The sequence below is a fragment of the Hyperolius riggenbachi genome, chromosome 10, assembly GCF_040937935.1.
Source record: "Hyperolius riggenbachi isolate aHypRig1 chromosome 10, aHypRig1.pri, whole genome shotgun sequence".
Taxonomy (NCBI): Eukaryota; Metazoa; Chordata; class Amphibia; order Anura; family Hyperoliidae; genus Hyperolius; species Hyperolius riggenbachi.
The window spans coordinates 29,144,809-29,171,452 of record NC_090655.1 but is presented as its reverse complement, the minus strand read 5'-3'; the positions used below and the strand labels follow the sequence as shown (position 1 = coordinate 29,171,452).

Below are 26,644 nucleotides of genomic sequence, written 5' to 3'. Positions count from 1 at the left end.
GAGGTTAGGCTGCCCGCTGGGGTCGACATGATGACCGACGAATCCCCATGCACTGCTGGGTAGCTGCTGCTGCTCCTGCAAACTGGAGTGGTGGTGGGGGTGGAGGTCTCTGTTGTAGAGCTGGTGGTGGTCTGCTCATCCACCATCAACTGCATCACAGGCTCGGTGTCTTTCTCCTCCAATTTGCGCCGCTGACCCTGCTGAAACATGGCTGCTACATGCTGCTGCGCCACTGCAGCGTGACTCCCCCTAACAGCTGGGTGCTCAGTGCGTCCACGGCCAGTGGCTAGCAGTGGAATGGACACTGACGCGGCAGAACTGCTGACAGTACCAGCAATGTTCCCTCCCTTCTTGGCCTTGCTGCCCTTCCCCCGGCTGCCAGTGCCAGCAGACATAGTACACGTTAGTGTGATGATGATAATGTCACCAGATGGATGTGGGGTACTTGTACTTTATTGAGATGGGTGTTGGACTTTAATGAATCAGCACGGAGTGACAGACAGCAGAGTAGAAGACAGTGCACACTAATGGTCACACTGAGCACAGCAGCACTGCAGTAATCTGTAGTAAGCTAGCACGGTACTACTCTAACAACTAACTAGCACTGCAGTACTAAATAACTACACAATAACACAGTAATCCTATTCCCTATCCTATACTGTAGCTAAGGCTAATAGCACAGGACCTAAGTAGCAGAGCTGCTGCAGCACAGGGTCTGAGTGTCACACACACTTACTAAAATCAATACAAGCTAGCGAACTAAACAACAATAAAAGAGTGGTATAGTACAGGTATTAATGTGCAAAAACGCTAGGTTTTATCACAGTATAAAGCACTTGCTTAGCCAAACAGCACTGGAGATGTCTCTCAGTGAGCAGTCACAAGCAAGGACGAGTTCCTTAAAATGGCCGCCGCTTTATATACAGGAGGGGCTGGCCAGGGTTCCCCTCTGTGATTGGTTGCTAGGGCTTCTGCTGGGAGCCCTCTGATTGGCTCAATGACGTCCGTCATCTCCATGGATACGCTATCCGGATTCGGATATCCGACCCGGATATCCGAATTCCTATCCGGATACCGCTGCAAATCCAGGTACCGCATTCCAGATTTGGCCAACTATCCGGAATTCGGATCCGAGGTCGGATAGCGGAAAAAGTTCGGATTATCTGGGTAGTTCGGATATCCGGAATCCGGATGAGCACCACTGGTGGCATTTAGAATTTTAGTTAACTTTGATAGTTGCCTTGTAAGTCACATAAAAAGCCAGTGTTACCTGGAGCTTCTCCCTGTGCCCACATTGTAACTAAAAAATCCTCCAGTCCCCACCACGGCTCAGTTTCGATTTTGCTGACTGAGCCTGTCACCGGCCACTGCGCCTGTGCGGCCCTGTCCATGCATGTCCTCATTCTTGCACCCTTCACTGGGATCGTTTTGCGCAGTAGCAATATGGGAAAATCTCTACTGCGCCTGCACAGGATGCTCCCGGTGAAGAGAACACAAATGAGAACACATGCAGCCAAGGCCACGCAAGTAGGGATGCTCACCACACTCCGCGGAATTCTGTTTTCCACAATTCCGGACTGAATTTGGTGGTTCCGTTCCGTCGCATCGGAACGGAATTGCCGGAGCGATGCGTAATTCCGGCGGAATGCAGATTTTTGTAAGCCAAGTGAAAACAACAGGATTTCTTCATGAAAATAGGAATTTCTGCACCAATCAGAGGCTTACAAAAACCAATCAATCCTATGTTAGCAACCAGCTCCCTAGCTATCTCAGCCATCCCAACCATTTTGTATAGGTCCCATAGCCTACGCGACACCTCCTGCGGCGCCAAAACCACCGCCATGGGACCACCGCCAGGTCCCAAAGCTTACTCGACACCTCCTGTGGCACCAAAACCACCGCCATGGGACCACCGCCAGGTCCCATGGCATAAGCGACACCTCCTACGCCGCCAAAATGACCGCCATGGGACCACCGCTAGGTCCCATGGCTTAAGCGACACCTCCTGCAGCGCCAAAGCGACCGCCATGGGACCACTGCTAGGTTCCATGGCGTAAGCGACACCTCCTGCTGCAAAAAAAAAAAAAAAAAAAAAAAATTATTTAAAAAAATAAAAAATGATCCGTGGAACAGCCACTAGGTCCCATGGGTTACCATTTTGCAAAAACGAGGTTTCATTTGCGATTAATTTTCCTGCCGGAATGTGGAATTCCGCGGAAATGTAATGGTTATGGAATTTAGCGCTGACGGAATTCCGGCGGAACGGAATTTGCTCTTTCCGATCATCCCTACACGCAAGCACAGTGGCCGGCTACAGGCTCAGTCGGCGAAATTGAAACTGAACTATTGCGGGGTATCGGAGGATTCTTGGCTACCAGCGTGAGCACAGGGTGAAGGCGGGAGTCAGTTGAAGCCCCAGGTAAGTAAAACTGGCTTAAGGTTTCCTTCAATTTTAATGATTCTGAAGGTTTCAAGTTTGGTCCATTATTTGCCAATGTACCATTATAATATATAACTAAAAAGAGAATTCCTTTGTTTGAAGTTTTGTAGCAGCTACATTTTTATTGGATGCAAAAAAAATCTTAATAATTATAAATAGTGAGGTGCAATCTTGTGACCGTAAGAGCTATTATTATTATTATTATTATTATTGTTGTGAAACGCAGAGCTGAATCATTTACAAGGCAAGTTAGACAGGTGCCTGGGGCCTGAAGATAGACCAGCGGGCCTGGTTGATGCTAGTCCATACCCCCATCCCCCCCCCCCCCCCCATCTTGTGACCGTAAGAGCTATTATTATTATTATTATTATTATTATTATTATTATTATTGTTGTGAAACGCAGAGCTGAATCATTTACAAGGCAAGTTAGACAGGTGCCTGGGGCCTGAAGATAGACCAGCGGGCCTGGTTGATGCTAGTCCATACCCCCCCCAAAAAGCCATGTGGCTAATAGCAGTGGGCCTAACTTGCCTAGGGTCCCGCCCCACCTTGATCCACCTCTAATGAAGGGTTTTATGGTACGTGGTACAAGTAATCTTACTAGCACTGCAAATCAAGTATTCTAGCTGCTTGGCTGCCACTTAATGGCCTATGATGGACAATCAGTTTGAGGCCCTTTTTCCAAATGATCCGGAGGATGATCTGGTAATGTTGGGGGTTATGCACTAGGCTTTACTTTTTTCTAAGCCTATTGAGAACAGCCCTGGCATTAGTTACACAAATTTCAGCCTGGCAGGGACATAAAGAAATTGTTTTAAAATACACAACCTTACCAAAAACAACCATAGGTCCTCTACGACGAGTGTACACCGATTCTTTGTTGCATTCAACTGGCTTTCTTATTTGTATGCATGTTAAAAGTTTTAGGCTCACACCCTGCAGTTTAGGAGAAAATAAATAAAGAGCAATGAGATCCCAGGATGACATAGTTACACAATTAGTTTGGTTGAAAAAAAAAAGACATCTGTCCATCAAGTCCAACCAGAAAAATTAACAAATAAAGAAAAAAACAAACAAAAAAAATGACCATCCTGAACTTGCATATATCCCTGTTGATCCAGGGGAAGGCGAAAAAACCTTACAAGGCATGGGCCAATTAGTCTTTAAAGGGGAAAAAATCCTTCCCAGCTCCAGATGGCAGTCAGATAAATGACTGGATCAAACTCTCCCGGGAATTACCTAAAAATGATAGCCCTTGATGCCCTTTAAAGCGGTATTGTCACCATAAAAATCTAATTTTAATAGCAACTGGTCTGAGTGTATTAAGTGATAAAGATGCTAATCCTGCATTCAAAATTTAAAAAAATATGTCTGCAGTTATGTTGCAGCATAATGCTGCACTGGACCTATATTTCGCCGTCGCCGGCGGCTGGCATGCCGGGGGCTCTCCTATCTATAATTTATTCACTGATTTCCCCTCCTTCTAACCCACCCACCCCTCCCCTGCTTCCCCACCCACATCTCTCCTCTTCCCTGGTTGGCTGACACCAGAAGAGGAGCTTTCATCGCTGGAGGAAGCCTGTGCAGCCGCCAGGGGAGAAGAAGTGGAGCCCCATCGCCGCTGGAGGAAGAGAACAGGACACGCACCCACCGCCGCCCACAGGCAGAGGAGCCTGCATCACCGCCGCTGCCCAGAGCACACATCACCGCCGCTGCCCTGGGAACACATCACCGCCGCTGCCCGGAGCACACATCACCGCCACCGCCTGCAGGCAGAGGAGCCAGTATAGCAGCCGCCCAGATGAAAGCCTGCATAGCTGCCGGGGGAGAAATGGAGCCCCATTGCCGCTGGAGGTCACTTACCCGCCGCCGCCTGCAGGCAGAGGAGCCGTTATAGCCACGGCCCGGATAGAAGCCTGCATAGCTGCCGGGGGAGAAGAAGTGGAGCCCCATTGCTGCTGGAGGACACTTACCCGCCGCCACCTGCAGGCAGAGGAGCCGGTATAGCCACAGCCCAGATGGAAGCCTGCGCAGCTGCCGGGAGACGTGGAGCCCTGGAGGGGGAGGATCCCTTGGACACCACTCTCACTCTTACACTCAATCTCTCACACTCTGACTCTCACTCCCTCACACTCACTCTCACACTCTCTCACACTCTCTCACATCCTCACACTCTCTCTCACATTCTCACTCACTATCACTCACAGTCTCTCACACACTCACTCTCGCGCTCTGACTCTCACTCCCTCACACTCTTTCTCTCCCACATCCTCACTCTCTCTCACATTCTCTCTCTCTCACACTCACTCTCACACTCTGACTCTCACTCCCTCACACTCTTTCTCTCCCACATCCTCACTCTCTCTAACATTCTCTCTCTCTCTCACGCTCACTCTCACACTCACTCTCACACTCTGACTCTCACTCTCTCACACTCTGACTCTCACTCCCTCACACTCTCTCACACTCTCTCTCACATCCTCACACTCTCTCTCTCACATCCTCACACTCTCTCCCTCTCACATCCTCACACTCTCTCTCTCTCACATCCTCACACTTTCTCTCTCTCTCACATAGAGATGGGCCGAACGGCTCGCCGGCCAACGGTTCCCGGCGAACTTAGGGTGGTTCGCCTTTGCAGGTGAACTTTCACGGAAGTTCGATTCGCCCCATAAGGCTCCATTAGGGTCAACTTTGACCCTCTACATCACAGTCAGCAGGCACATTGTAGCCAATCAGGCTACACTAGGTCATGGAGCCCCCCCCCCCCCCCCCGTATATAAGGACGAGAGCACTGGCCATTACACTCACTCGTGTGCCTGCTAGAGTCAGAGAAGGGCGAGCTGCTGCAGATTGTCTCTCTTAAGGTGGCCATACACTGGTCGATTTGCCATCAGATTCGACCAACAGATAGATCCCTCTCTGATCGAATCTGATCAGAGAGGGATCGTATGGCCACCTTTACTGCAAACAGATTGTGAACTGACTTCAGCCTGAAACTGTTCACAACCTGTGGTGGTGGTGGTGCTGCTGCCGCCGCCCCCCCCCCCCCCCCCCGCATACATTAACTGCTCCGCCGGCGCGAGTCCCCTGTCACCGCTGTCTTCTTCTCCGATCTGGTCTGGTCTTCGGCATGCTTCACTTCTTCCTGCCCGCCAGGAAGTTTAAACAGTAGAGCGCCCTCTACTGTTTAAACTTCCTGCCGGGCAGGAAGTAGTGAAGCATGCCGGAGACCAGACCAGACCAGAGCGGAGAAGACAGCAGTGACAGCGGGGATTCGCGCCAGCGGAGCAGGTAATGTATACCTGCTGTATTGCGTCGGTCGTTGGGCATTCGAACGCTGCTATTGACGCACTCCCGATCCGCCGGCGATCGAGAAAAATCTTCCGCACGGACGGATCGTCGGGAATCGGCGGGAACGATAGATTTTGGACGGAAATCGATCGTTCTGTCAGCGGTGTGCGCGGCGATTTCACTGCTGATTCGATCACTGTGATCAAATCGGCAGTATATCGGCGGGAAAATCGTTAGGTGTATGGGCCCCTTTAGGGAAAGATTAGTTAGGCTCTAGGCTTGTTAGCTTGCTGATATCTGATTCTTATTGCTAAAATAGCACCCCTGAAGTCAACAGCTCTTTTTAAAGGTACAGGTAAGTATTCATGGTTAATTAACCTATTTTAGTTCCTGGACGTAGAAACTACGTCCAGGAACCATGTGCGCTCCCGGCCCACGGTTCGTTAGCCAGGCAATCAGTGAATCGGGCTATGGTGCCCGATCACTGATTCCTCTCCCCCGCTGAAAAAGCGACAGCTTCTCTCGGAAGCTGCGCTTTTTCTGGCTGTTGCCTCCCCCATGCGTCTCTCTAAGCATATGTTACGCTTAGAGTGACATCATGTAAACAAACTCATGGCCGCCATCTTGTGGCCAAAAAGTAAAACTACAACTAAAAGTAAAAAAAAATAAAACTAAACACACATTTACATTATAAAACTATAGTTTACATGCCACCCTCCCAAAAATACCCAAATAAAATGTTTAATATAAAAAATAAAAAAAACATTACAATAATAAAAAAAAAAACATGTAAATATTTACCTAAGGGTCTAAACTTTTTACATATCAATGTAAAGATGAAATATTTCTATATTTTTTTTTAATTTTAAACTTGTAAATAGTGATAGATGAAAAACGGAAAAAATGCACCTTTATTTCCAAATAAAATATTGTCGCCATACATTGTGATAGGGACATAATTTTAACGGTGTAATACCCGGGACATATGGGCAAATACAATACGTGAGTTTTAATTATGGAGGCATGTATTATTTTAAAACTATAATGGCTGAAAACTGAGAAATAATGAATTTTTTCCGTTTTTTTCTTATTCTTCCTGTTAAAATGCATTTACAGTAAAGTGGCTCTTAGCAAAATGTACCCCCCAAAGAAAGCCTAATTGGTGGCGGAAAAAACAAGATATAGATCAGTTAATTGTGATAAGTAGTGATAAAGTTATAGGCTAATCAATGGGAGGTGAACATTTCTCAAGTGAAAACGACGGAACGCGAATGGGTTAAGAAAAAAAAAGGACATTCCTTGTAGTTGTGTTTTTATTTCATTTAACTCTTTGTGGAAATTAGGGATGCTCATTCAGATTCCACGGAAATGCAATTTCCGACATTTCGATCAGAAATTGCATTTCTGTATCGGAATGCGGAATCGGTAATACAAGTGCGGTAGGCAGATTTTCCCCGGAAATCGCGGAAATTTCCGCTGACTTTAACATCGATTTTCTCAAAAACTATTAGGTCTTTTTGAAAACTTTTTTGCATCTTGTTCACAAGATTCAGTTTAGGAAACCCTTAATATTTGGTGTTTCTAGGACTTATGGGGGCTTTGCTATTAACCACTAAAGTCGGCGGATTTTTACTGTAATGTAAAATGCGGAAAATCTGCATTATCCGAAATGCGGTAATTTTAAGCCAATCAGGAGACTCAGAATGAATAAACCAATCAGAGAATGGGGATTTAGTTGGAAATTACCGCATTCTCTGATTGGCTTATTCAGTCTGCGTCTTCTGATTGGCTTAAAAATACCGCATATCGGATAATGCAGATTTTCTGCATTTTACATTACAGTAAAAATCTGCCGATTTTAGCGGTTAATAGCAAAGCCCCCGTAAGTCCTTGAAACACCAAATATTCAGGATTATACTAAACTGAATCTTGTAAACAAGATGCAAAAAAAGTTTTCAAAAAGACCTTATAGTTTTTGAGAAAATCGATGGTAAAGTCGGGGGAAATTTCCACGATTATCCCACTTCATGAGGCAATAGTTTGGAGGGTACACAGTCGGGTCAATATAGAGGCGCTTAGCCAGGATATTGACCCGACTGTGTACCCTCCAAACTATTGCCGGATGAAGCGGGATAGTGACCCGTGAAACACGTTGAAAATCTTGAAGCTTTCAATAAAAGTTACTTTGTATGTGAGTAACGTCCCATTGTCCGTTTTTTTCTATGAGGGAGGTGAGTCCACCAACTTCCCCCTTTTAAACAGTTTTTAATTGCTTTTACTCTTGTTGGCGCCTCTGTTATACTGTTTTACAAATCTTTGCCGAGATGCACTTAGTGGTCATGCATGCTGAGACACTTGGCTTTGGGCCTTGCAATATCTGATAATGCAAAGGTCCCTGCACGTGCTGTTGCTTTAGGCCTCTTTCCCACCAGGACGTTGCGGTTTAGGGGACGTTATGGTCGCATAACGTGCCCCTAACGCAACGCCTGGTGATGTTGGAGGTGGACGCCAGAGTGAGCCGCGTTGTGCGGCTGTTGGTGCGCCTTGTCTCATACCTTGCGGGGACCACGTGATCGGAACACTCCGCATCACATGGTCCCGCCAGCCAATCAGCGGCCGCTCCAGGAAGAAAACACAGCAGAAGTGATGGGAAGTCCGGCTCTTTTCAATGAATTGATTGATTGAAAAGAGCCGGACTTCCTATCTCTACTGTTCAGAATCGATTCAGAGCAGCAGGACTGAACCTAGTGATGGGAAGTCCGGCTCTGTTCAATGAATCGATTCAATGAATCGAGACGAACTTCCCATCACTACAGGCAGTGCAGTGAATATTAATTAGCCATGTGGCTAACAATAGCGGACTCTCCCATCCTCCTCTCCTCCTCAAAAAAACCCAAAAACATTACTGAGCATGTGCAAACAGTCTAACGTAGAACGCACAGCATGCTGCACTTTCAAATAACGTGCAGCGTTACAATGTAACGCAACGTGGGCACTGTGAACAGCCTATTGATTTTTCGTTACTGTGAATTGGGCTGCGTTACAGGCTGCTCTAACGTGCGCCTGTAGCGTCTTACTGTGAAAGCAGCCTTAAATGTATCAGCAGGCTTTACCTGCAGCCACTTTTAAGACAGGTGCTCTTTGTCAAGATGCACTTAGTGGTCATACAAGCGGAGACACTTGGTTTTAGGCCTTGCAATATCTGATAATGCAAAGGTACCTGGTGGTATTCACAGTGGGACGCTGCGGTTTAATGTGACGTTAAAGTCACAATGGGCTCGATTCACAAAGCGGTGCTAACCCAGTTAGAGACTTTAGGCGTGATAACCATTGCACCACGCTGGTGAAAAGCCAGTTTAGGCGTGATAAGTTTAGACGTGATAAGTTTAGGCATGATACGTTTAGATAAGTTTAGATCGCGCGCAAAGTCCCGCACGCAAAGCAGCGCCATTAAACTCTATGCGAAGTGCACCAGACTTTGCTAGCACAAAACTTTTGATCAGCTGTGCACTGCGGTGCTAACCCAGTTGGTGCTAAAACTTATCACGCCTAAACTTATCACACCTAAACTTATCACACCTAAACTTATCATGCCTAAACTGAGTTCAGGCGTGATAAAGGGCTTCTCACCAGCGTGCTAACTGTTAGCACCGCTTTGTGAATCAGGCCCAATGTCTCTGTGTTAAGCGGTAACACACTGTAAGCAGTAAGTTACCATAACGCAAGGATAACGTCGGACTGTGAACGGCCCGTAAGATTATCATTGCAGTGCGGCAAGCTGCGTTATAAGACTTTATAAGAGTTAGAGTTTATAGATACCTCAAACAAACTGTACACATCCACATCCACATCCTTTTCAGGTTTCATAAAGTAACGATGTCTTCTTGACATAAATGGGGAATAGGATGCACAGGGTTTATAATCTTCTTGGACCCGGGAATCATATCCACCTGTATCCCGGGATGGAAACAAATTGTAAACCTAGAAAAAAGAAATAACATGCGGTACATATCTGTAATTGTACATTTATATAGAATTGACATTTTCCTCAGGACTTAGAGCAGATAGCTATGTCACGAAGTAACCAAACGGAGCTCACAATCTGGTCCCTAGTGATAATAATCTAATGTATGTACCATAGTTTAGAGGTACGTGCACATGCCGAGATATTGGCAACAGCAGGGATTGGAACTCAATCCCTTGGGCAGCAATTTGGGGTGGACTTGCAGTGCTGCCCATAATTATTCATACCCCTGGAAAATTTTGACTTAAAGTTACTTTTATTCAACCACCAATAAATGTGTGATGGGAAATGACATAGGTGTCTCCCAATAGACCAAAAGATAATAAGACCATGTACAAGAGGCATTATTGTAGGGAAAAAAAATTCTCAGCCTTTATTTACATTTGAGCAAAAAAAAATGTCATCATGGGAAAAAAAGTTAGCTACGGTCTACATATATACTCAGCTAACATGCTTCATGCTTTTCTCACTATAAACCTTCTCCTGTGTGGACAGATAACAGACAAATCATTCCAGCCTCCAGCCTGTTTCTCAGGAGTCAATAAGGAAGGGGAAGAGGCAGAAGGGAGAGAAAAACTGTGTATGTTATTCCTTTTCTAAGTAGCTAAGCATTGCTGGAGACTAGAGCTTGTATTTGTCATGATCGCTGCTGCAGCAGGTATTGCTGGAAGTAGTAGTGCTGCAGCTCAGGCAGTTCTGATCTCTTTCCATGCAAGCTGCATAGCTTTGTCTGCCTTTCCCTGCTGTCAGCTTGTGACTGATTATCATTCACCTGTGTGGGAATCTGCATGTCTGCTCCCATTGGATGACCTCAGTATAAAGATCTGCTTCCTGCAGGACTCCTCGGGTTTTCATAGCTTCAGTTTAAGCCTGTCTTGCTGTTGCTTCAGCCCCAGACTGTGTTTCTTGTTCTAAAGATACTTTGCTGGTCTTTGCATCATATATTGGTTCATTGCCAATATATATGCATACCAGCACGTTTATTATTTTCCTTGTATTCGTGTTACGTTGATACATCAGTGTCGCTGATGTATACGTACACGAACTGTTTATATCCTGTGTGCAGTTAGTCAGCTTTCCAGCACGTTTTGGTAGGTTGCGCGTATCGTGATCACCTGTGCTGAGTTAGTTACCCTGCTCCTGGTTCTGTTTGTGGATTGCGTTCATCTCTGCGAAGAGATAGCGAATCCTTCTGAATCCTGTTCTGTTACCCTTTGTGGATTGCGTTCATCTCTGCAAAGAGATAACGAATCCTTCTGAATCCTGTTCTGTTACCGTTTGTGGATTGCGTTCATCTCTGCGAAGAGATAGCGAATCCTTCTGAGTCCTGTTTCCTGTACTGCTCCAGTCCTAGTCAGCGTTCCTGCTTATGTCATGTTCATTGCCGATATATACATATGTTAGTCAGACGTTACAAATAGTTTCATTGATAGCTGTAATTGTAATACACTAGGAAAACATACTTACTGTATATTTGTCTGTGTTACGTTCATCTATCTTGATCCTGCTATTTCCTGACTATCCTGTCCTGTCTTTGTGAGGCACGCCATCGCTGCAACGCATTGGCTGCCTCATTCCAGTCTGTCTTGTTGTGGACGCTTGCTGTCACTAAGTAGTGGCTAGCTAGCAAGCGTTCATTCTGTCTACCTATCCTGATCTCCTCAGTTCTGGTTTATGCGCTCAGCGCTACCTTGCGCTGAGACGTTATCGCGAAGGTATTGTTTGTGGCTGTTGGATCTGCACCGGCTCTGTGCGCCACAATCTCCTATTAGAGTCAGTCCTCCCCTCCACTACACTAGGGATATCCTGATTCCTTGTGCTAGTGTGTGTACCTCCTCCACGTCAGCTCATGCGTTGCATGCTGACTGAGGGGAATACACCACCAAGCCTTACATTATGAAAACCCCATTACCAATCCCCATTGTGGGGGGGATTCCCAGAAAGTATGACACTGTTAATTATGGTTCCTGTTCCTTTAAGAAATTTGAAGAACTTAACTCTGAAATAGAAAATGAGTTTTTCTCTGAATGTGCCAAGTTCCTGGCCAATCCCGATCTCCAAGCGACTCCTGTTTCAACCTGGGCACTCCAGCTAAGTTATCTTTTGTTTAAAGGGGAATTGTTTCAGTGGGCAGTTGATGTTCTCGATCATTCCGATTTGAAAGAGAGACCGCTGGAATTTCTAGCGTTTGTGATCCATAACTGGTTGCGCATAGATCCATTGCCTTTTCCTCTAAATGAACTCCTGGCAGCAGGCCAATCAGCTTCCCCTTCAAATGTTTGCAAAAATGATCAGCAAGCAGAGAGTGTTCCTGATAATTTTCCTGCAGCTTTGAATAAATCACCAAAGGCAGCAGGGTCTAAGGCAAAACGCAAACATTCTAAGAAACGTGTCCGATCTGCAGAGTCGTTACCCTTAGCGACTGAGACGTATAATGAGATTCTGCCATTAACAGATAATGAAATGCAATTGTCTTTCAGGGGAGTTAAATGGACTTATGAAACTACTAATGAACTTTCATCACTGGCTAGGGAAAATAAAGATTTTTGTTTAAAAGAATTATCTGAGTATGATTATGAGGAGATATTACAGAGTATTGAACAAATCAACGTATTTGTGAACCAAGGGAAGTTTGCATACAGTACAGTTCAACACTTGCTACAGGTATTGGAGATTCTTAAGAATAAGGAATCTGCCAATCACCTGCTAATTAACCCAATACATGTGCCTGCCACAATCATATCTGCAAACTGTGATCAGCCGGAATGTTTCGCTGTTAAGTATGCATGGGATCCTCCATTCGAGAGGGGAGAGCTGGAAGCCCTGGTCTGTGAATGGAAGAATGATTCAAGTTCATTTTGTCAATTTTACAGTGCAAAAAGTGAAATGGTATTGAATGCAGGCATTAAGTCGGCCTATAACCTAATAGAGACTGGTGTGTGTAGGTATGACTGTGTGGCTCCTTTGATTGATGTATGGGAACTGATTTTGGATGATTTTCATGTGACTCCGAATTCGCAAATTTGGCGTTCTGACCCGCCTGCTTCAGCACCTTTGGCTGATTCAGCAGGTGATTCGGAGCTCTTTTTGTGTGAAGTTGAAGTTCCTGCAATTCCACCCTGTACCATGGATAACTCAGTGTTACTTACCACTAAAACAGAAGCCAATGATACATTCTTAACCTTGCCCTGCGCAAATTTCTCAGCAGAGAATTCAGAGGTCCTGCTGACTTCCGAGTCCAGTCTAGCCAGTACTCATGACTCTTTGTTCAGTGAAACAGACATTAGAAAAATCTTTCCTGCCTCTGCAAACACTTCTGCAGAAATTACCTGTGTTAATAAAGTTCAACTCCTGTCTGATCCAGCAGATGCCAATAGATGCATTACATTATCTTCTGAGTCCCAGCAATCCTGCCTAGAAACCTCAGAACCCCAGCATCTGAATTTCCCAATTTTACAAATGAATGGTGATTCAGATGCGCAAACATTGTGTCTTGATCTTCCTGTTTCTACACCTCGCTCTAGTTTCGTGAATAGCTCAGAGCATCTGCTATGTGAACCTGAAATCACAGAATTATTACCTTGTTCAGAAAATGTTCCAGTAAATGTGCCCTGTACCATGAATTGTGCAGTAGATCTCTCCTATGAAGCTCAGGTCACAGAATCCTTATGCTGTCCAGCAGGTGCTTCCATGGTTTTGCCCTGCAATATGGACTGTTCAGTGATCCTGTCCAGTGAAGCTGGGGTCGCAGAGTCCTATGCTTCACCCAGTACTTTGGATACTTCAAACCCTCTAGAAGAAGACTCTGAGGCACTGCTTACCTCAGTGGGTGTTGCAGCAATATTCACTTGTTTAGCAGCTGTTTTGGAATTACAGTCTGCTCTAATAAAATTTGATGAATCTTTGTCTGATGAAGCAGAAGTCATTGAAATATTGTCCTCGTCAGCAAGTGTCTTAGATACCTTGCCCTGTACACAGTCTGATTTAACCAATGTTGTTGAGTCCCTCTCCAGTGTTGTAACAGCCGAGGAACTCCAGCCCTGTCCTCTGAATGTTTCATAAGTCTTGCCCTGTAACATGGATAATTCTGATTCTCAAAATAACAACAAAATAACAACAGAAGTCTCAGAATTTCAGTCTGATTTAGTAAGTGTTCCTGAAAACCCGCCTGGTATCTTGGAAAATTCTGATTCTCTGGCCGGTGTGGCAGAGATTCCGGAGTTCCCTTCCTGTCCAGGGAATTCCTCAGATTTGCCTAGTCCAGTGGGGGTTTCTGCAATACTGACTTGTTCTGCAGCCCCTCATGAGCTCCAATCCAGTGTATTAGATGGGTCTCTGTCCAGTCCAGAGGAAGTTGTGGAGTCCCTATCTGGTTCAGTGCATACATCAGAAGATTTGTCCTGTCTTGTTAGTGCCCCTGAACCTGATTTGTTACTGACTTTGCTGGAATCAGCGACATCTAAGTCTGATCCTGCATTCTTGTGTGAAAGTCCAATAGTTGCGAAGTCTAGTCATGATGATTTTTTTTTGGCCAGTCCTGGTTTTGGTCCTGTCTTGGCTGACCCTGAGGCTCACAGTTCCTTGACATGCCCAGAGGTTTCTCTTGTGCCAGTGTGCCCAGATGTTCTTTGTGTGCCAGAATGCCCAAGTGTGTCTAAGGTGTTAGCGTGCTCTGATGCTTCCTTAGTGGGAACATGTTCTGATGTTGCCAGTCTGCCTGCATGCCCAGAGATGGTTCTGGTCTCTGAAAGCCCTGATCTTGATGTTTGTCCTTGTGGCCCTGACTCGGGAAGTGCCCTAGGTTCCATAGGGGTTCTTGATAGTTCTCCATGTGAGCCTAAGGGGCGTTCTGACCTATGGGGGTCTCTTTGGAGCTTCGAAGTGTTCTGGGAGATCTCTGAGGAAACTTGTCCTGGTGCCTTGGACTGGTTCAACAGTGGGTTTTGTGTTGGTAAAGACAGTCCCGGTGGGCATTGCAAAGGCTTTGGCATTTTTGAACGGTTCCTGGAAGGCGGTGGGTATCGCTCAGGGAGTTTCGGAGGGCTTTCTTCTGGAAATCATGGTTCTGATGGGTGTCACACTGGGGCTTGTAGTACTGATGGGTATGGTTCTGTAGGTTCTGGTTCTGATGGGTCCAGTCTTGTGGGGACTGATTCTGGAATTTGGTCTTGCCGGGCTGTCCCGGTCATCATGAATTATCAGTCAGACTGTTTTGTTGGGAATTTCAGTTTTGAAAAGCGTCTGGAATCCGCTTTTAAAGGGGGAGGTACTGTCATTATCGCTGCTGCAGCAGGTATTGCTGGAAGTAGTAGTGCTGCAGCTCAGGCAGTTCTGATCTCTTTCCATGCAAGCTGCATAGCATTGTCTGCCTTTCCCTGCTGTCAGCTTGTGACTGATTATCATTCACCTGTGTGGGAATCTGCATGTCTGCTCCCATTGGATGACCTCAGTATAAAGATCCGCTTCCTGCAGGACTCCTCGGGTTTTCATAGCTTCAGTTTAAGCCTGTCTTGCTGTTGCTTCAGCCCCCGATCGTGTTTCTTGTTCTAAAGATACTTTGCTGGTCTTTGCATCATATATTGGTTCATTGCCAATATATATGCATACCAGCACGTTTATTATTTTCCTTGTATTCGTGTTACGTTGATACATCAGTGTCGCTGATGTATACGTACACAAACTGTTTATATCCTGTGTGCAGTTAGTCAGCTTTCCAGCACGTTTTGGTAGGTTGCGCGTATCGTGATCATATATTTGTCTGTGTTACGTTCATCTATCTTGATCCTGCTATTTCCTGACTATCCTGTCCTGTCTTTGTGAGGCACGCCATCGCTGCAACGCATTGGCTGCCTCATTCCAGTCTGTCTTGTTGTGGACGCTTGCTGTCACTAAGTAGTGGCTAGCTAGCAAGCGTTCATTCTGTCTACCTATCCTGATCTCCTCAGTTCTGGTTTATGCGCTCAGCGCTACCTTGCGCTGAGACGTTATCGCGAAGGTATTGTTTGTGGCTGTCGGATCTGCACCGGCTCTGTGCGCCACAATCTCGTATTGGAGTCAGTCCTCCCCTCCACTATACTAGGGATAGCCTGTTTCCTTGTGCTAGTGTGTGTACCTCCTTCACGTCAGCTCATGCGTTGCATGCTGACTGAGGGGAATACACCACCAAGCCTTACAGTATTCTACAGACAGGAAGTCTTGAATTAGGACTACCATGTAAAGTGTATGTAAAATACAAGCTCTAGTTTATTGGCTAATTTAAAAGGCAAAACAAAACAAAAAAAATCCTGTAAGCTTTCAGCTAGTAAACCTTCTTCAGACTATTCCTGTTGACTGACAATGCTAGAACAAACATTTAGAAGGAGGTATAGATTTTTCTTGAAAATATAAGTGTCATCCAGATACATTAATTACAAGGGATCTTGCAAGGATTGTGAGGTATTTATGGCAAATAGATAAGACCTTTAGTTTACTTATCGCCTACATAGACTCAGGCTGACATTAAGAGTTTTTTTTTACAGACCTTATCCTGTTCAGTGTAACTGCTGGAACCTGGAAGCAGTTAACTGTATGTTACTGAGTGGAAGGGGGGGGCGGGGGGGTGCACTCAAATGGGCACTGTGATTTCCAGGGAGGCCAGTGCACCAGCGTGGCCCAGTGTAGCACTGCCACTGGCCTGAAGACACAATTTATTGTTAAGTAGGGGGACAACAATTATGGTGGTCCAGTGCAGAATGAAGTGGGAGTTGTGAGTAAGAGAACAATAGGCTTGGCTTGTGCTTTATCTCTCGGTAGAGCATCTGGGCCGCTGTACAATTACTAGATTCTTGGAAAAGGCAGACCTAAACCACTGTGGCTGAGAACGTTCTAGCATGTGTACAAGACTTAACCTCCCTGGTGGTGAATTTCTGTCTGGAATTATGAGTCAAAAGCAGTACATTGTTTTTCAAGAATTGTAGGCCTCCAATTCTTAAGTCATAACTCACCAAAATATGCCAGAATAAAAGCCTGGTAGACATTCTGCAATCTGCATATAAATAAAAGACTTGAACACAAATTATTATTAATTAAATGTATGAATAAACTGAAAAAATTGTGGCAAAGAGGCAGGCAAAGAGTAGTCACAATCCAGGCAGACATCGGTGCAGGCAGAAGAATATATATAATATACACATGTATATACATATATATGTATATAAATATACATGTACAGTGATGCTCATCCGGATTCCGGGCACCCAAACTACCCAGATTATCCAAACTTTTTCAGCTATCCGACCTCGGATTCGGATTCCGGATAGCTGGCTAAATTATTTTGGATCCGGAAACGCATGCGGAATCTGGATAGCAATCTGGATATCTAGTTTGGGTACCCAGATCCGAATAGCATTACACACATGATGTCATTGAGCCAATCAGAGGGCTCCATGACCTCATTGAGCCAATCAGAGGGCTCCCAGCCGAAGCCCTAGCAACCAATCACAGAGGGGAACCCTGGCCAGCCCCTCCTGTATATAAGGCAGGACCCATGATGATAATCTCGTCCTTGCTTGTAACTGCTCACTGAGAGACATCTCCAGTGCTGTTTGGCTAAGCAAGTGCTGTATACTGTCACTGTCTGTGAGAAAACCTAGCATTTGTGCACATAAACACCTGTACTATACCACTATTTTATTGTCTTTTTAGTTAGCTAGCGTGTGTAATTTTGTGATTTCAGTCAGTTACAGTCAGAATCTGTGTTGCAGCAGCTGCTAGTAGTTAGGTCCTGTGTGTTCGCAGGCCAGGCCTGCTGCTGGCCTACTATTAGCCTTAGCTACAGTATAGGTTAGGGATTACTGTGTTATTGTGTAGTTAGTTAGTACTACTAGTTAGTTGTTAGAGAGTAGTACTGTGTTAGTTTTATTATTAATTACTACACATTACTGTAGTGCTGCAGTGCTGAGTCAGTGTGACAGATAGACAGTTAGGGCGCGATTCACAAAGCGGTGCTAACCTAGTTAGCACGCCTAAAGGCGTTGGGCATGCTAACTAGGGTGCTAAGCAGTTTGCACGGCAAAGCTGTTACTGTTCGCGTGCTATTTAATCAGCTGCCTCGCGTGCAAAGTATGCTCATCACACTACTTAGCACACGAAGCAGCTGATTTTGCACGCAAAGTAGTGCGCGTAAAGCTTAACGCGTGCTAAACACGTGCGAAGAGGAAGTTTACTGGCATGCTAACAGTTAGCATGCTTTTGTGAATGAAGACCTTAGTGTACATTCTTGTACTCAGTGTCTGTCACTCCGTTAGGTGAACTTATATTACTGTGCTACTATCCACCACTGATTTTCTTTAAAATCCAAGTAGAGTACCCCGATTTTGATAAAGTACAAGTACCCCTCATCATCTGGTGACATCATCACATATAAGTTGTTCAATGTCTGCTGGCACTGGCAGCCGGGGGAGGGGCAGTAAGGCCAAGAGGAGAGAGTAACATTGCTGCCACCATCAGCAGTTCTGCTGCGTCCGTGTCCATTCCGCCACTAGGCACTCAACTATTACTAACTAAGCCTGGTTCACAATTTTTTTACAGCCGTGGTACCAACGCTACATGCCATGGTACAATCTCCGGCATGCTCCTGGCACACGTTACACCTGCTGCTGCTGCTGCATTGCCCTACTCCTGCTGCTTGTGCTGCTCCCACTGCCAGGGTGCCACAGGCCACTGCTGCCAATACCACCTATATTTAACCCAAAACACAATTGCTGTGTAATTTTTTTGAGGTGTCTGAGCTGAAAACTGTGATGTCTCAGTTGTGCGTTGGACTTTGGACACAATGTGGGCTGCACGACCTCTGTCTGGAACCTAGTCCTGATGTTAATTTACAGTTATTTTTTTTATTTTGTATTATAACTCCCCACATAAACAATTACTGTTTTTCTTAAAGCGGATCCGAGATGAAAAACAAACTATAACAAGTAACTTGTCTATATATCTTATCTAAAGCTTAGACCTAATCCCCCCTCCTCCCTCCTCCCCTCTGCCTCTGAAATCAATGGCTAGTAACACCTCCTCCTCCCCCTGCCCAGACTGAGCTCCCATGAGCCTTTGCTACTGCCAAGGCTCTCTGAAAACCTGTGGGCGTGGTTTATTTAGTTTTTAGGGAATTAGAGTATTAAAACAAAAACAAAAAAATATTTGGCATGAGGAATGCCCTATAAACAATAGGAAAGGAACACAATTATGCAATGAGTAAAAGTTCACCTCGGATCTACTTTAAAAAAAACATGATGCTTCATGCATCATTTACTATAAAAGACGTTTTGGAAGCAATTTAAAGGCCACTTCCGGTTTTCAATCTGGATATCCGAATTAATTCGGATTTACCCGGATAATGGGTTTGGATATCCGGATCTATTCGGAGACCAGAACGGTTCAGATTCGGATATCCGATCAGATGCAGATTTCTGGCTATCCGGATCAGAATCAATTTGGATTTTGAAAAAGAGGGATCCGAGCATCACTATACAAATATATATATGGGATCACTTATTTTTGCTAAGTTCAGGTCCGCTGCTTTAAAAATAAGCCCCACCCCCCCACCGACGTCATGACGCCACTGCCATTTTCGCCCTACTGATTGGCCGCCGGGTGCCCAGAACAAGAGCAGGGATATGGGGATCCCGGCAGCCAGAGAAGCCGCAGACAGCAGCAGTTAGCAGGCAAGGGAGGCTGGAGTCCCGCTGCGCAGCGGCGATCACACGCGGGACTCCAAAACACATTGAAAAGCATGTAATTCTCTACCCCGACCTGAGCTTATGGTTACCGCTTGCAGCATTTTTTTCCTACCCCGAGCTCAGGTCGAGGTTACCACCAGGGAGGTTAAAGTGTACCTGAGGCAAACCTGGGCTTAAAAAACACATACTGACCTAAGCAGAGGGAAGCCTCTGGATCCTGTAGAGGCTTCCCACAGCATCCCCTGGAGTGGACCTTCATTGCTGCTCATGGACCCCATGAAGAAATCCAACAAAAGCAGATCTAGGCCATGCTCTTGTTTGTGCATGAGTGGCTCTGTGCTACTGTGCACACATGACCACTCTCACGTGGGTGCAGCACGGTTGTACATGTAGAAGTGCATGTAGAAAACACTATGTAGGGTGCTGGTGAGGTGAGGGGGGGGGGGGCAAACAATATATAGGACCAGGGAGCAGTCTCTAGAAATGTTCTTGGGTTGGATCGATGCACACTTTAATGGGCTTTGGGCATGCTGCACACAGAAGCTGTGCACAAACAGATGATTGCAGCCACTGATCCACACTTCCATGCCCGTGAAATGGCAAACGACATTTCCAAGCAAACATTGCTGCTCTCCACTTACTTTGTCAGCTGTCAGCTCCTTCCCTGGTTTCATTAAAACCACACTCTCATCCACCACCCTGAGGCCACACAGAGAGCCAGGAGCAGCTTGAACCTGGAGAGACACCTCTGATCCTGGGAGGACCTCCTCTGGGGAGAACCCAACTGACACCTGGGAAGATTAAAAAAAAAAAAAAACACAGTAAGAAATGTTGATTATATTTTTTTTTCTAGAATTCAACATGTTGGATACAGAAAAATAAACACAAGTATACAATCTGGCAAGACGTGTTTACAAATTATTAATCATGTATCAAGATCAGTGCTGCTCGGATACCCCTTTTCAAAATCCGAATTGAATTTGGATCCGGATACCCAGATATCCGGATCCGAATCGGATATCCGAATACAAACTTTTTGGTATCCGAGTAAACTCGGATATCTGAACCCAATATCCTGGATATTTGGCCGGATTCGGATATCCGGATAGAAAACTGGAAGTGACCTGAAAATGGCTTAAAATGCTTCAAAAAGTCTCTTCAAATGGCAAAAACCCCTTTTGGAGGTCTCTCTCTCTCTCTCTCTCCTCTCTCTCTCTCTCTCCCCCTTTGAAAGGGATTTTTGACATTCAAGGCGATTTTGGCTTCTACTCGGATATCTGAAGAAACTATGCGCCCGGATTTCGGATTTCGATTGGGAAATCCGAGTTTGCTCGGATAGTCTATTCGGATTTTAAAAAATATCCGACTTGCTATTCAAAGTTCGGATAGTTGAAAAAGTTTGGATTATCTGGGTAGTTCGGACATCCGAAATCTTGCTGAGCACCACTGAAAAATGTACAAAACAAACAAGGAAGGCACTTGCAAATAACTATTCACAAATGTTTTCAAATCACACAACTTGAGTGTCAAGAATACGACCATCAGCATTAGTACTGGGATTATTTAAAGATTAATTCAGTATCTTACTCACTTTATTCGTAAAGCACCTCTGTACTTTGTAATTTGCTGAGTCAGCCAGAATCTCTCCACCTGGTAACAAAATATACACAAGGGCCCGAAGTGTAGAGGACTTGCCTGCGTGTAAAGCAAACTTCACTGTAGTCGTGCCATGAAGGTCTGCAAAAGATGAATAGGAGTGTAATGGGTTAGCAAGTTTATGGAACCGAGAAACAATACTGTGAAATAAAACTGGGCAACATTTAAAAAAAATTACATTGAGATCATAATATTCATGACAATACAGTATATGGGCATAAGAATATTCACTTCCATTAAATGCATTGAAGTAAGCTTATATGAGAAAAACACATTTTAGCTAGTGTCTTTTGTGAGAAACAAAACTGTACCCACTTGTATCAGATTAGGGGGTTGCCACAGAGAGGGTTAATTTACCTGGGATTTGCCCTCTTGCTGCTGCACTTCAATCTGCACTCCATCCTCCTGACACTTCCTGTTTCACAGCCAGGACTTCCACTGTGAAACAGGAAGTGTTGTGGGGATGGAACACAGCATGCATCAATGTGCAATAGGACATCATCCAGGTTAATTAACCTGTGGTGGCCTCTTCCTTTGACATGCGTGGGTACAGTTTTGCTTATGTTATGCAATTGTATGTGCCAAACCCAATTTCTGGGTACGACCCAGTCGTGCTTGGCGATTAAAAGATTTCTGATTCTGATGTTCCTTACTCAAGAACAGTGAGCACACATTCACTAACTGCAACTGAAGAAGTGTAACAGGAAAATTTCTTAAAATTATATACAGGGGCGGGTAAGCAACACAAGACAGAATGGGACTGATGAACAAAATATTTCTATTAAATTATCTCACTTTACTTATTAGCTTACAATTTTTTTCTCCTTAAATTACTTAACTCATGATTTATCTCTCCTTATCTAAAATAACTAATTATTTATCTCTCCTTAAGTGATTTAACTCACGGTTTATCTCTCCTCCTCCACTTATCTCTCTTTATTTGTTTATCTCATGCATTAGCTCTCCTTACAGTTAAGGTGTAAAATAAGTAATCTTAGTGAAATCAACCCCGATGTGAGGGCTAGTGGCAGGTGATTAGTATAGTGCTGCTGCTGATGTATCTCTATGGATACATTCACACTGCAGTGTTTGTGATTTCGATCAGTTGCAAACATGCTGCATGCAGCGTTTCAGGGGCAATTGCATTGTGATTCTTGCTCTATTGTACAGGAATCCCAAGTGCAAATTGCAGCAATTCGATTTCACCCGCTGAATCACGATCGCAGGCCTGAACATGATCGCAGGCAGGAATGGGAACCAACCCTTACCTAACTAGCCCGTAGTTTCGTTTTAATGAACAAAAAGTTCAGGCCCACTTTCAGTTAAAAAAACTATTGTTTAATTGATACATTTAGTTATCTTACCTTCATTTTTATTTACTGTGCTAATTTCTACAGATCCATGATCCTCTATAGATCCTTGGGAAGTAACCTATAAAACAGAATGCCAGAAGAAAATGAAGGGGAATGTAGATGAAAATTTCCTTTGGCTTTCTTCTTTATGTGCTGTACACAGATTTTCATCATTATTAGTCAATGGCTTCAATTCTAAAAGCATCACTACATGCGATAAAGCAGAAAACAGTGAAGTTTACCATATTGTTTAATTTTAATTTACTAAGGCTGTTAACGCATGGAAAACTGAAATTAGCGACTAGGAGGTAAATTATCGACTTGTGAGGTGGATACCTCATAAACGTCAATTCACAAAGAATAATCCCTTACACACTCCAATGAGTTCTGGGTCACCATGAGCTTGCTGGTTAGTCTGTGCCTCTCGGATTCACAAGCCCTACTCCATAGAGCCAAATTAATCCATGCCATGCACTGATGAGGATCAAACAATCCGAAACAGTCTGTATGCATTTTGGGTTATTATGGCTCTGTACAAATTAACAAGCTGACACATCATTGCATTCCAGCGGTTCTGGAGGTGTGTTTAGCTTCTAAGGGTACAATGGTTAATTTGCATATATTCAGCAGTGGTGCTCTGGGAGACATCTCAAGCTCACTCCAACCTGAATTATCGCAAATTCTTTCTGTTTTAGGAAAGCAAACTTTTGTTTTTCTTAACATCTTAGTAAGGGGGCTTTTAGGACCATTGTAGTCCCTTACACACTCCAATGAGTTCTGGGTCACCATGAGCTTGCTGGTTAGTCTGTGCCACAAAGAATAATAATATGGTTGTCCCCATATTTCTATACTCCTTATTTATTTGTCACCCCACCATCCCACGAGGCTCACAAAAACAAGCAGTTAGTTTTGGTAATTGTATGTATGTCCATAGATGAGTCAGGCAAAAACAGCCTTGGAAATGTGGGCGCCTCCATAGGCCATAATGTGAATTACGGCTATAGCAGTGCTCTCAGGGCCGGCGCTACCATAGAGGCAAAGGGGGCAATTGCCCCAGGACCCCAGAGCTTGTAGGGGCTCCCAGTGGCTACAAGAGGAAAAAAAACATTTTTCAAAAAAACCTTATAGTTTTTGAGAAAATCGATTTTAAAGTTTCAAAGGAAAAAAAATACACATTTAAAAACCCGCGACTTTAATGGTTAATAGCAAATCCACCTTAAATGCTAGAAACCCTAAATTTGCAGAATATGTTAAGGAGATCATTGGGAATAAGAGGAAAATACAATTTTTCTAAAAGATCTTATAGTTTTTGAGAAAATCGATTTTAAAGTTTCAAAGGAAAAAAGTATACTTTTAAATGCGGTAAATGTCACTTTTAGTAGCAAACCTAACGGTAGTGTAATTTTACATGTATCAAAAGAAAGAGCAATAAATTTCCTGACGGGGTTTCCAGGGGGTCCATACGCAGCTACAGTGCTTTGGCCAGAGATCGCTATACAGCCGCAATATGGCTTTATGAAGATCCCTGGCATTTTTCCCTATTTTTTTTTTTTTTATGTTTAGAGTGTGGGAATATTTTTTTTAAAAATTATGTGGGGTCCCCCCTCCTGAAACTCTTTAACCCCTTGTCACCCCTGCAGGCTGGGGTAGCCAGAATGTGGACCTCCGACCGATTGGGGCTTCACACCCTGACTATACCAGCTGCAAAAACGGTCCCTTAATGCCGATTGTTGTTCCGGGTTATCTGTTGGGGGGCCCCCAGGTTTATTTTGCCTTGGGGCCCCATTGTTGCTTAAACCGGCCCTGACTGCTCTCAGTCGGTAATTCGGGTGCTGTCAAAAGACAGAGCCCAAATAATGATAAAAACAGCGTAAATCAACCAACAGCTATAGCTGGAAGACAAATTACGTCTTTCCCCGGTGTCAATGGTGGCCTGGAGGGGGAATAGTAATTAACACTGCCGGACCATTTTCAGGAGCAGGGTGAGCTGTGTTTTGGCTTTGCCCTGCGCCCAAATATCCTGGTGCCTTAATTACATGTATGTGTCCATAGATAAGACTGTGAACTGTTAATTGTCCTCCAGATGGGACTTTTTGACGTGTTTACTTTTTGCCTATTCTCAATCTAGGTCCACATTTGAATTTCCTGTATGTATAGTGCACTCAGGTTCTCACCAAATAATGGAGATCCAAGTGGTCACCTTCTTTCATCAGTTCTGATTGTTTAATGATATATTGCACCTGAACCTCCCTCTGACCTTCACAAGGGAGGACTTTATCCACAGAGTGGAGCTTCAGGAAACTTTTGCTGGTAGAGTAGAAAGGTTTAATGCTCATGCGTGCCTCGCCATATTCAGCTACCATGACTCCAGAAACGTATGGCTGCAGCGTCAAGTTTGTTTTTACCTTGAAAAGAAGACACGTATATGCATTGTTCATTTTCAGTAAAACAATCTCCAAATAGTAAATTAGACTTAACTGAAAAAGCAAGATTACTGATAAAGAAAGATTTATATCCCAGCCAGGGCACTATCTGCACAGAGCTTGTATGTTCCCCATGTCAGTGTCTGTTTCCTACGAACACTCCAGTTTCCTCCCACATAAAAAATACAGATAAGTTAATTGTATTTCCCCTAAAACTAGCCCTAGAGTAGACTACAATACATACACTACACTATACATACATAGACAAATGACTATGAATCGTATTAGATTGTGAGACCCACTGAGGGATAGTTAAAGTGGATCCAAGGTGAACTTTTACTCATTGCATAATTGTGTTCCTTTCCTATTGTTTATAGGGCATCCCTCACGCCAAATACTTTTTATTTAATACTCTAATTCCCTATAAACTAAATACACCACTCCCACAGGTTTTCAGAGAGCCTTGGCAGTAGCAAGGGCTCATGGGAGCTCAGTATAGGCAGGAGGAGGAGGAGGTGTTACTAGCCATTGATTTCAGAGGCAGAGGGGAGGAGGGAGGAGGGGGCTGAATGCTCAAGATGCAGATAAGCCTGCCTCTGTGTAATGTATACAAACAACATGGCTGCTGTCATTGTATCACAGGAAGAAATAATAATTTTCTATTAAAGCTGTTTGCAGCTAGATTTGCTGTCTAAACTATCTAAACTTTAGATAAGATATATAGACAAGTTACTTGTTATAGTTAGTTTTTCATCTCGGATCCGCTTTAACCACTTAAGGACCAGGCTATTCTGCTCTGACCTGTGCTGCGTGGGCTCTCCAGCCCGCAGCACAGATCAGGTTTCAGCCAGGGCGATCAGACTTCCCCCCCTCTTTTTTTCCCCACTAGGGGGATGTCCTGCTGGAGGGGTCTGATCGCCGCCGGCTATGTTTGTGTTGCGGGGGGGGGGGGGAGCCCCCGTCTGCAGCGGTTTCCGCCCTCCCTTCCTCTCCCTCCCTCTCCCTCTCCCTCTGGGCTGCGCAGGACGGAAATCCGTCCTGCGCTGCTTAGGATAGGCTTCAGCCTATCAAACGCCGGCGATCCCCGGCCAATCAGAGGCCGGGGATCGCCGATCTCCTTTACGGAAAAAGGAGGAGCACACCAACTGGACAGATGAGAATGCTCCGCTGCTTACACTCTGCAAAAAAAAAATTGGAGGATTGGAGGGGGGGGGGGGGGGGGCACCATTAGCTTGCACCTCACACCTGTAACTGTATACAAACAAGACCAGGAAAATATATCAAAAAGCAGGTTTCAGTACCGATACGGATATACTCTTCTGCCATTCGGTTGTGTTGAGAGTAAATGAAACTTCTCCTTTGTGATTTGTCACCAAGTCCTCTGGGAACAGCTCGCCTTTAATTTTAAGATAAACCTTGACACCAGGCTTTGCGTCATCACCAGCATCCACAACTTTAATCTGAGCAAGATCAAACAGAGAGGAGAGAATTAGGGTTTATACACTAAACACGTTGCCAAGTGATTTGTTCTGCTCAACAAGAAAATCAACTGTAAAAATTCAAAGAAAAATGTTTTTTAAACTCAGAAAAAGGACAGCTTAAAAACCATTATTCTTTTCATTTTTAAAATCAATTTTCTCAAAAAACTACAAGGTGTTTTTGAAAAAATATTTTTTGACTTGTACCCACTATTCTCCTTAACCTCCTTGGCGGTAACCCCGAACATAGTTCGGGGTAAGCC

At 44.6% G+C, this 26,644-nt stretch overlaps 1 protein-coding gene across 1 annotated transcript in view; it reads right to left on the bottom strand.

The window, feature by feature from the left end:
• Positions 1-26,644, bottom strand: part of LOC137535246 (alpha-2-macroglobulin-like) — a 151,568-nt gene that overhangs the window by 75,339 nt on the left and 49,585 nt on the right. The window contains exons 11-17 of the mRNA XM_068257060.1: positions 26,205-26,363; positions 24,655-24,885; positions 22,493-22,559; positions 21,064-21,209; positions 20,114-20,263; positions 9,555-9,716; positions 3,275-3,377 (exon numbers count right to left, since the gene is read on the bottom strand). Of these exons, the coding sequence (XP_068113161.1) occupies positions 3,275-3,377; positions 9,555-9,716; positions 20,114-20,263; positions 21,064-21,209; positions 22,493-22,559; positions 24,655-24,885; positions 26,205-26,363 (1,018 nt within the window). The remainder of the gene's footprint in view (positions 1-3,274; positions 3,378-9,554; positions 9,717-20,113; positions 20,264-21,063; positions 21,210-22,492; positions 22,560-24,654; positions 24,886-26,204; positions 26,364-26,644) is intronic.